The sequence below is a fragment of the Populus alba genome, chromosome 17 (assembly GCF_005239225.2).
Source record: "Populus alba chromosome 17, ASM523922v2, whole genome shotgun sequence".
Lineage (NCBI taxonomy): Eukaryota > Viridiplantae > Streptophyta > Magnoliopsida > Malpighiales > Salicaceae > Populus > Populus alba.
In genome coordinates, this window is record NC_133300.1 from 21,138,846 (window position 1) to 21,149,933 (window position 11,088).

At 35.4% G+C, this 11,088-nt stretch overlaps 2 protein-coding genes across 2 annotated transcripts; both read right to left on the reverse strand.

The window, feature by feature from the left end:
* Positions 1 to 2,368: 2,368 nt before the first annotated feature.
* On the reverse strand, positions 2,369 to 6,213 carry LOC118037083 (probable metal-nicotianamine transporter YSL7). The gene is made up of 6 exons (XM_035042964.2): positions 5,676 to 6,213; positions 4,736 to 4,893; positions 4,497 to 4,594; positions 4,275 to 4,409; positions 3,960 to 4,149; positions 2,369 to 3,854 (listed from the first exon to the last, which is right to left on the reverse strand). Exons 1-6 carry the CDS (start codon positions 6,082 to 6,084, stop codon positions 2,748 to 2,750), a joined length of 2,097 nt encoding a protein of 698 aa, XP_034898855.1. The 5' UTR covers positions 6,085 to 6,213; the 3' UTR covers positions 2,369 to 2,747.
* A 706-nt stretch (positions 6,214 to 6,919) lies between these two features.
* On the reverse strand, positions 6,920 to 10,860 carry LOC118037081 (probable metal-nicotianamine transporter YSL7). Its single transcript, XM_035042962.2, has 6 exons — positions 10,283 to 10,860; positions 9,195 to 9,352; positions 8,969 to 9,066; positions 8,747 to 8,881; positions 8,432 to 8,621; positions 6,920 to 8,346 (listed from the first exon to the last, which is right to left on the reverse strand). The coding sequence occupies exons 1-6, from the start codon at positions 10,689 to 10,691 to the stop codon at positions 7,240 to 7,242; spliced, it is 2,097 nt and encodes a 698-aa protein (XP_034898853.1). The 5' UTR covers positions 10,692 to 10,860; the 3' UTR covers positions 6,920 to 7,239.
* Between the last annotated feature and the right edge of the window lie 228 nt (positions 10,861 to 11,088).

Below are 11,088 nucleotides of genomic sequence, written 5' to 3' on the forward strand. Positions count from 1 at the left end.
TTTGTTCTCTTATATTACCATTTATGGAAATCGATGGCAGATATTAAATTAAGACAGTCAAGCAAGTTAGTGGTAGACAACAAAAAATCAAACCCAAGCTAGCTGCTAGCTATCATAAGACTAAATATTCACACGAGGGATTTATTGAGAACATGAACGAAGCATATTTGAAAAGACTCTAATCTTCGGACAAAGAGCAATTTTATTTATATATATTTTTAAAAAATCGTACAATAGTTTTATATGAAATGACGTGCTGATTATTCTTTTCATTCTAGACTAATCTTTTAATAGTTCTAAACTTATATTTAACTACTTATCACTTAACACATTAAAAAAAAAAAAAAAAACCTCCAGGGGTTTAGGATTACTGTGTGGATTGTGAGCAGATTCGCTGTGAACATTTTTATTTTTATTTTTATTATTATTCTTTTAAACTTTTTACTAACATATTTGGTCCATGCTTGATTTTGCAAAAACAAATTAATCTTGTTACGTTGCATGCTAAAACAAAAACTTTAGGGACCAGATTTGATAAAAGAGGAAACAATGCAGGGTTTTTTGGGGTTTAGTGTTAAAAAATGCACCTTCTGACAATTTTTTTGCCAAATATTTGGATAAATTTCAACAAAAATAAACTTTTGGGGTTCTAAAACTGATTTTTTATTTTATTTCTAGAGATAACTAGAAAATAATTTAGATGATAATAAATCATCCCCGTAACAAAATACTTGTTGATAATATTTGATATTATGATAGTGGTTGTTTTTTAAAATATTTTTTACTTATAAATATATTAAAAATATTATTTTTGATGATAGCATATACCAAAACAATCAATATATATATATATATATGTATATATATATATATAATTAATTAATTAATTTAAAACATTTTTTTTAATTATTTTTAAAAATATGATATTATCATAAAAACAAACACTATCATAATTTAGTATAAAAAAAATAATAAAGGAACGAACAACTAAAAAAAAATAGCTGGGCTTTTTGGTAGCTTGCAAGACCTAGTATGATTTGCTCTTCTTCTTCTTTTTTTTTTCTTTTAATTTTCTCTTGTTTTCTTTTTCATTAATACCCTTTTTTATGTACTTTTATTCTTTGCATTATTTTTTATTTGAATTTTAATTAATACATTCTCTTTTATTTTTTAAAATAGTTTAGTTCAGATTTCTTAAATATATTTTTTTGCTTTTTTTTTTGGTATTCTTATAATGTTTCAAAGAAATTATTGTAATTTATCTTTAATTTTTGTTTCTTTTATATTTTATAAAAATAAATTGTATTTGCATGATTTATTTATAAAAATATAAGCCATTTGTTGTTGGTAAGAGCAACAACTAAGATAAAATAAAATTAAAAAATATATATAAATTAAAAAAAAAGTATATTTATACACTTTTTGCTCTTAAGGGAAAGATTATCTTTCTATTTTATTTTATAATTAGAATAAGCTCTTTCTTAGATTATTGGTTCATAATTTTTTATATTTATTTTATTAAATATAAACAATATTTTTGCTTTTTTTTAATTAACAAAATCTTAATACTTGAAAATGTATTCATACCATTGCGATGCATGCCTAGCCTGGTGTTATTTAGCCAAAGTTGGGTCAGTAGGCTAAGGCTTCTGAGTTATTTTTATGAGCTCTTATTTATGTGTTTATTTTAATTTAAATTTGTTTAACTAAAATAAATAAAATTATTTTTAGGATATTTTCAAAATCAACGTTTGATCCAAATGATAACCTGTTTATGCAGTTCACTTACTCCTACGGCTTAGATGCCATTAAAAATACAGCAATGCTTGTCTATTCTGCAACTCCCTTTCATATTCTTAGGACAAACCTAGATAAAATAAGATAATCATTACACAAGCAATCACTTCAAACTTATTTGATCGGCTGTTTAGATAGTTACAAGTCTCATCGCTGAAGCTTTTATCGTCTTTCTCGATGCATCTGATGTTTTTTTTTTTTTTTCTTTCCTGTTTTTTTCCCTGTTGGGTAACTAATTCTGGCATGGTTTTATTGTGAGAGACTGGTAAGAACACAGCAGTTCCGGAAGGCCATACTAATGCCACGTTGGACCACCTGATAGCATAGCCAGCAAAATGAGCAAACCTGATACCAAATATAGCAACTGATCATAACCTTACCAGATTGAGTAAAATCCAAAGATAATACATACTGGTGCAAAAGCTGTGATAACATCAAACAGCAAAACAACAGCTGAGGAATTGAAGGCAGTAGAGCAGCAACCCAGGATAACAACAGCGGTCTTGGGTGTGATTCTGGAAGGTCGGATACGAATAAGGAAGAAGAAATCAACAACGATAATTGCAATATGTTCAAAATAAACACGCCTGCAACCTGTAATATTTGCACATTCACTTTTGATATTATGTTTAAAGTTCACAGAGGGTACAGTGATTTTCCGTTTGCACATTGTTTGATGCATCTGTTCCACTATCTTCTTCAAACTAGACAAGAAAAAAACTACAAGCATATTTCCAAGGATCGACTAACAAGCATATATAAGTAAATGGACATTTGATTTTCTTCTCCAGAAATGATTATAGAGAAACTAGTTGCTGACTCCACAAATAGCAGGTGATTATCTACAGCATTTTTTAGTCGAACTTCATATGTAAACTTCATAACCTTAGTCTGGGAAGCAATTCAGCTCTAACTCACAGTTTCTTTTGAAGTTGATCTGAACTTCAAATTTATGACCCCAAGAACGCATCGACCTTAGAATTTGTTCTCCTTGACAAAAACTTCATGCAAATGGGAGGTTTTACTCCTGCTAGAGCAAGTATCGAACTAGGCAAAGTCCATATCCCGTCCCCACAAATCAAACCAGAAGCCACTGCTGGCCCAAAAGCATCTGCCTTTGCCTTGTCAATATTTTCCCAGATAAATAGAATCAAGCTTCCCACGCACATGTCGATGGCAAAGTATGAGCCAATATAGGAAGGTATAGCCATTGCCATTGGATTGGGAATGAACCTAGCCCGTTTCTTACCCAACACATCCTTGATCAAATTTATCAGAATTGCTGCACCGAAGAACCAATAACAAAGATAGAGACAATTCTTTGGTAGAGAGGAGAATCCTTCTACCCCCAATATAGCCATGTTTCGAAATACAGTAGCATAAGGAGCAGGGTATTGACTTCCAGGAGTCCCCAGATCCTTGAAGGCCTTAAAAAAAAGCCAAAATACACACGGGGAAATCATGCAACCCATTGCAGTGCCAATTAGCTGGCTCACAAACATGGACCGAGGTGAAGAAAGGGTCAAATAACCAGTCTTGAAATCTTGAGATAGATCAGAGGCTGTGGAGACGATATTCATCATGACTCCACAGGCTGCTAGTCCTGCAAGAACTCCACCATGAGAGGCACCAGCCCACGCCCCAATTACAAAAATAGCAAGCGTCCCATAGGTGGAAGCAAGGGACCAATCAGTGAGTCCACAACCATAAGCATTACAGAATGCAAGGGCTGGGGCAAAGATGTAGATAACCAATATGTAATACCATTTTAGTTCGGGAAATATATGCGGAACGGTGGTTGTAGAAATGGCAGCAATTGTGACATAACCTGCAAAAGCAAACCATGTTGGAATTTGATCTTTGAGAAAGAGTTGGGTGCGACGTTGCTCATCATAGGAGATCCTGGATGTCTTGGGAGAGGAACGGTCAGCAATAGGCAGAGCACCAGTTGCATCTCTCCCACGAAGTTGAAAAAACAATGCAGCGAGTGTTCGGCTTAGAACCTTGAAGAAGTTGTATAGACCGTCACCCAAGATCAAGGCAGTGGCAATAAATACCTGTGTTCATTGCTTAAGTGTTGGTATGAAAGAAAAGGCTTCAAGAAAATGTTAAAAATCATGTAATTGGCATTCTTGTCACCTTAACCTTGTTAGAAAACTTACCTTGTAACCTTGGAGGCCATGCAAGCTGCCTGGTTTGAGGTCTGCTGGATACCAGTCACCCTTTTTTGTATCTATGAGAGGCCACATGAGACCCCAGGAAAGAATTCCTCCAAGCAAAACTGATATGTTTATGATGTAGGGGCAAATCATTCCAACTCCAACATATGTTGCTGAGAAATCAAAGAAAAATCTGTACATGTAACAAGAACATTATTAGTCAAAGATACGACAACGAATTTGAAACAGAATGCCATAGTAAATGGAACTACATTCAACAAGAAGAGAGGATTTTGGAAGGTTGAGCAATGCTTTTACTTGTTTTCATGTGCTTTAAGACCAAGTGAGGGGAACTCAGCAAATCCACAACCATCTCCTGCAGTGTAGAACCATTGAAAGAAACCCCAAAAGAAGCTGAATGAGAAGAACTTGCCCAACACTCTCACTTGTTTCCTGTAACAGTAGAATAACAAAGTTCAATACTCTTACATGTCAAAGGATCATCCAACTATAAGTGCATGAGGTCTGATAATGCCTTACTTTGCTAGCTTGGCTCCTGCAGGAGTGTGGAAGCTGTTGATGAGATGAGCAGTTGCAGTGCCACTTGGATATGTCAATTTGAAGCCTATAATCATGACCTGGAAATAACCAGGTTAACAATGAGGATTAATTTTTGGAAAATCTATACATTCGGCAAAAATGTAAAATGCAGAGAAAAGTTTTCTTTTTCCTATAATCATATAAATAAATTGAATGCTGATATAAGTTGTAAAGTCTACCTTTCGAAGAGGCACCACCGAAAAGAGCCCAAGAAAGCTAACAACAAACAAAAAGCCAATCATCCAAGACAGAGATGGATTTTTAAAGGCATCACTATCTTCAGTTAATTGTTTGGCCACGGTTTCACTCATTCCAAACAGATAACTCCCAAAGCCTCCTATTATAAGGAAACAAGGAAAAAATTGTAGAATGGAAACCATTAGTACAAAAATCAACAAGTTTAATATCATCATAAGCATAATCACAAATTAACCGTTTCATTATAATAATTAATTCAGTTTCGAAACAAGTTTGGCAAGTAATCAGGCTTTTCTTGACTATTTGGATAAGTTAGAAATATAATGTATTCATCTTGACATTATGTTAATGATTCACAGTTAGAGAAGATGTTTGATTAATAACGCAAGCTCACAACTAGCATTCTAGAAACAGATATTATTCACATTTTCCTTTCTTTTACTAATGGAGAAGACTTCTTTTTCCACAAATCAGAATATTGTTATAAGACTTGCTGTATAAATCTGAACTTAGGAAGTCATCCATATCCAGCGCATATGAATTGAACTGTCAAAAAAGTATCTGTCAAGTGACATACCAGCTGCACTCCTAACATTATCACACTCTAGGAGACAGAGATAGATTTGTTCATGTCTCTAATGGTAAGTTCAAGTGTTGATTAGTCTAGTAAAAGTGGTTGCCTTATCAGGTAATCTAGCAATTAGAAGAAGCAAATCTTGACATCGAATTTTAGTAACTATTGTAAGTTTGCAACCTTTAAGAACAGAAACAAAACCAAATGCACAGAAATATTAATATCTTGATAAAAGAAACCTAGATATCTCCTCAACTTCGAAAGAAAAGAGACAAAAAATTGAATTTCAAAATAATTAAGAGAGATGAAATGAAAATTAATGGTAGTAAACAGTACAGAAAGTATACCACTAAAGGCAATGCCAGATGAGGCAACCACGCAAGTCTGTATTACAGTGTTCTCTTGCCTCGTAAAGGGTTGCTTCAAAAGTCCAGACTTTTCAAGAAACTTTGTCCAGGTCTTGATAAAAAAGAAGCCCAGAAGGCCAGCAGAGACATTGAGGGAAGGTATGATACCAGTTGTAAGATTGAGCTTCATTACTATGACGCTGAATAAAATGCTCAACACGAAGCTCACCACAAAGGCCCTCAGTGTCAGCTGATTCCTCCATGATGGCACTTCTTGGTTCTCAAATATTCTTTCCACTGACAACTCTTCTTCTTGTTCCTCTTTCTTGTCCTTCTTTCTGTGAACATGATCATCCTCCAAATCATAATCATTCTCTACCTTGGTGTCGTCTCTTTCATTACGTTCCATTTTATTTTCTTAAAAGAATGATTCTTTATGGAGACGAAGAGAGTTGGGAGCGTGTTTAATAAGTGGTTGTGATTACTGCTCAGCACATCCGAATAGAAGACGATGAACATGAGAAGGAGTTAAAACGGGTCGTTGCAGTGAGTTTTAACCTGTCTGTGTTTTAAATTACTTTTATTTAATATTTTTTAATTATTTTAATATACTAATATTAAAAATAAATTTTCTAAAATAAAAAAATATATTATTTTAAAATTTTCTAGAACAGAAATTACTTGCTGTTATATTTTTAAACACCCTACAATCACAAAATAATCCCAAATGATTGAGTTTGTAATCTTTATTTTATATATATAAAATATAACGTTATTTAATTTAAACTTATCTCTAAAAAACAATGCTGGATCTTGCCTTACAAAGCATGAGATTGAAGGTGAGTTATAACCAAATCATAACAACAGCAAGATGGAGAGTTGAGGATTCTATGATAATTAACTATGAATATATTTGCACGGATGATACCCTCTTTATGTACTTCACTCACTCTGGGCTTAGATGCCATTAAGATCACTACGGGAAAGCTTGTCTATTTTTCAGCTTCTTTTCATATTCTTAGGACAAACCTAGATACATATATTTTACAAGTCTCATATTCGCTGAAGCTTTTATCATCTTCCTCGACGCATCTGATATTTTTTCCATCTTTTTTTTCTCTCTCGGTTTTATTGTGAGACTGATAATAACACAGCAGCTCCAGAAGGCCATTCCAAAGCCACATTAATTGGACCACCTGATATATGATCATAGCTAGCAAAATGAGCAAACCTGATACCAAATATAGCAACTGATCATAACAACTGATCATAGCCTCTTTATGTACTGTAATTTTCACTTTTCACATTGCTTGATGCATCTGTTCTACTATCTTCTTCAAACTAGACTAGAAAAAAACTACAAGCATATAAAAGTAAATGGACATTTGATTTTCTTCAGAAAAGATTACAGAGGAAATAGTTGTTGGCTCCACGAAATCGTAGGTGATTGATTATCCACAGCATTTTTGAGTCGAACTTCACATGTAAACTTTCATAACCTTAGTCTAGGAAGCAATTCAGCTTTACTTCACAGTTTCTATTCAAGTTGATCTCAACTTCGACTTTATGACCCTAAGAACGCATCGACCTTAGCATTTGTTCTCCTTGACAAAAACTTCATGCAAATGGGAGGTTTTACTCCTACTAGAGCAAGTATCGCACTAGGCAAAGTCCATATCCCATCCCCGCAAATCAAACCAGAAGCCACTGCTGGCCCAAAAGCATCTGCCTTTGCCTTATCAATCTTTTCCCAGATAAATAGAATCAAGCTTCCCACACACATGTCGATGGCAAAGTACGAGCCAATATAGAAAGGTATAGCCATCGCCATTGGATTAGGAATGAACCTAGCCCATTTCTTACCCAATGCATCCTTAATTAAATTTATCAGAATAGCTGCACTGAAGAACCCATAGCAAAGATAGAGGCAATTCTTTGGCAGAGACGAGAATCCTTCTACCCCCAATATTGCCATGTTTCGAAATACAGTAGCATTAGGAGCAGGGTATTGACTTCCAGGAGTCCCAAGATCCTTGAAGGCCTTGAAAAACAGCCAAAAGACGCAAGGTGAAATAATGCAACCCATTGCAGTGCCAATTAGTTGGCTCACAAACATGGACCGTGGTGAAGAAAGGGTTAGATAACCAGTCTTGAAATCTTGAGAGAGGTCAGACGCTGTGGAAACAATATTCATCATGACTCCACAGGCCGCTAGTCCTGCAAGAACTCCACCATGAGAGGCACCAGCCCATGCCCCAATTACAAAAATTGCAAGCTTCCCATAGGTGGAAGCAAGGGACCAGTCAGTGAGGCCACAGCCATAAGCATTACAGAATGCAAGGGCTGGGGCAAAGATGTAGATAACCAATATATAATACCATTTGAGTTCGGGAAATATATGCGGTAGCGTGGCTGTAGAGATAGCAGCGATTGCGACATAGCCTGCAACAGCAAACCATGTTGGAATTTGATCTTTGAGAAAGAGTTGGGTGCGGCGTTGATCATTGTATGAGATCCTGGAGGTCTCGGGAGAGGAACGGTCCGCAATAGGGAGGGCACCAGTTGCATCTTTCCTTTGAAGTTGAAAAAACAAGGCAGTGAGTGTTCGGCTTAGCACCTTGAAGAAGTTGTACAGACCGTCACCCAAGATCAGGGCAATGGCAATGAATACCTGAGTTCATTGCATAAGAGTTGTTATGAATGAAAAGGCTTCAAGAATAGCACTCTTGCCACCTTAACCTTGTTAGAAAACTTACCCTGTAACCTTGGAGGCCATGTAGGCTGCTAGATTTGAGGTCTGCTGAATACCAATCACCCTTTTTTGTATCTATGAGAGGCCACATGAGACCCCAGGAAAGAATTCCTCCAAGCAAAACTGATATGTTTATGATGTAGGGGCAAATCATTCCAACTCCAACATATGTTGCTGAGAAATCAAAGAAAAATCTGTACATATAACAATAACATTATTAGTCAAGGTTACCGCAACGAATTTGAAACACACTGCCATAATAAATTGAACTTCATTCAAGAGGATGAGAGGATTTTGGAAGGTTGAGTAATGCTTTTACTTGTTTTCATATGCTTTAAGCCCGAGTGAGGGGAACTCAACAAATCCACAACCATCTGCTGCAGTGTAGAACCACTGAAAGAAACCCCACAAGAAGCTGAATGATAAGAACTTGCCCAACGCTTTCACTTGTTTTCTGAAACGGTAGAAAAAAAACGTTTGATACTTTCACATGCCGAATGATCATCCAACTATATGTGCATGAGGTCTGATAATGCCTTACTTTGCTAGCTTGGCTCCTGCAGGAGTGTGGAAGCTGTTGATGAGATAAGCAGTTGCAGTGCCACTTGGATATGTCAATTTGAAGTCTATAATCATGACCTGGAAATAACAATGAAGATTAGATTTTGGCAAAATCAATACATTCAACAAGAAAGCAAAATGCAGAGAGAAGTTTTCTATTTCCTATACGAAATTGAATGGCGATAATCAAATGTTGTGAAGTCTACCTTTCGAAGAGGCACCACTGAAAAGAGTCCAAGAAAGCTAACAACAAACAGAAAGCCAATCATCCATGACAGAGATGGGTTCTTAAAGGCATCCCTATCTTCCGTTGATTGTATGGCCACGGTTTCACTCATTCCAAACAGATAACTCCCAAAGCCTCCTATTGTAAGGAAAGAAGAAACAAATTATAGAATGGAAACTATTAGTACAAAAAATCAACAAGCTTAATTTCATCTTGAGCATAATCACAAATTATTTCTTTCGTTACAACAATTTCAGTTTCGAAACCGCTTGGATGAAAAGCTGGAAATGTAGTGTATTCAAATTAATTTTACATGATGAAAGCTAGATTAACAGTACAAACAAATTAATTATTCATATTTTCTTTTCTCGCTAATGGGGAAGACTTCCTTTTCCACTAATCAGAATATTCTTATAAGACTTGTACAACTTTGAAGTTAGCGAATCATCCATATCCAGCTCATATGAATTGAATTGTTAAAAAAGTATCTGTCTAGAGACATCTGCCAGCCACACTTAATGCCTCGTGGAGGACCGTAAGAAAAATAAAAAGCCCCTCCACCATTATCACACACCATGAGACAGGGAAAAGCTAGTCAAGAAAATTTAAAGACCATTTAATTAAACTTTTTTAATAAAGTATATTTGTTCAGGTCTCAAACAGCAAGTTCAAGTGTTGATTAGTTTAGTAAAACTTCACAAGTGGCTGAAGCAATAGCAGAACTGATAGTCATAAAACCTCAATCTTGATTTGCCTCCCGAAGACTTTAGGCAGTAAGGAATTAATTCTTGTCTTCAAGGATCATGTAAATCTACTCACAACTGAGATAACAGGGATCCAGAGAGAAAAAAAGGGTTGCCTTATCATGTAATATAGCAATTAGAAGAAGCAAATCTTGACATTGAGTTTTAGTAACTACTGTAAGTTTCAAACCCTTAAGAACAGAAACAAAACCTAATGCACAGAAATTTTAATATCTTGATCAAAGAAGCCTACATATCTCCTCAACCCAAAAAGTAAGAGAGATGAAATGAAAATTAATGGCAGTAAGAAGTACAGAAAGTATACCACTAAAGGCAATGCCAGAGGATGCAACCACGCAAGTCTGGATAACAGTGTTCTCTTGCCTCGTAAAGGGCTGCTTCAAAAGGCCAGACTTTTCAAGAAACTTTGTCCAGGTCTTGATAAAAAAGAAGCCCAGAAGGCCAGCAGAGACATTGAGGGAAGGTATGATACCAGTTGTAAGATTGAGCTTCATTACTATGACGCTGAACAGAATGCTCAACAAGAAGCTCACCACAAAGGCCCTCAGTGTCAGCTGATTCCTCCATGATGGCACTTCTTGGTTCTCAAATATTCTTTCCACTGACAACTCTTCTTCTTGTTCGTCTTTCCTGTCCTTCTTTTTGTGATCATGATCATCCTCCAAATCATAACCATTCTCGACCTTGATGTCATGTCTTCCATTACGGTCCATTTTGTGTTCTTGAAAAAAGAAAGATTCTTTATGGAGGCTAAGAAAGTTGGGAGAGTGTTAAATAAAGTGGTGGTGATTATTGCTTTACAATCAAAGGTGTGAAGGAAGAGATATAGACGCGTTGCTAAAGAAGTGGGAAAGCAATGGGAGATGATGACTGTGAGAAAGAGTTGTGACAATTAAAGACATCACTTCTTAAACTTGTTTCACGGTGGGTAGGAAGTCAAACTTGTCAAAGCAGTATATTTAAACTTGTTCCGGCTCAAGTCTTCTTGACTTGGTTAAAACTCCGAAGCGTACCTGGTTCTACTTAAAAAAAATAATTAAAATAAATATATTTTTAAATTAAAAAAGTATTTTTAAAAGCTGTTATTTTAATTAATTCCTAGTGACATAA

Bases quoted from the DNA above. Each gene is read 5' to 3' on its own strand.
- LOC118037083 (XM_035042964.2), bottom strand. From the start codon at position 6,084: ATGGAACGTAATGAAAGAGACGACACCAAGGTAGAGAATGATTATGAT. The intron at 4,894-5,675 runs GTATACTTTCTG...TCCTTATAATAG, and splicing joins ATCTGGCATTGCCTTTAGTG to GAGGCTTTGGGAGTTATCTG. The intron at 4,595-4,735 runs GTAGACTTTACA...GGTTATTTCCAG, and splicing joins CGGTGGTGCCTCTTCGAAAG to GTCATGATTATAGGCTTCAA.
- LOC118037081 (XM_035042962.2), bottom strand. From the start codon at position 10,691: ATGGACCGTAATGGAAGACATGACATCAAGGTCGAGAATGGTTATGAT. The intron at 9,067-9,194 runs GTAGACTTCACA...TGTTATTTCCAG, and splicing joins CAGTGGTGCCTCTTCGAAAG to GTCATGATTATAGACTTCAA. The intron at 8,622-8,746 runs GTAAAAGCATTA...TTATATGTACAG, and splicing joins CTTAAAGCATATGAAAACAA to ATTTTTCTTTGATTTCTCAG.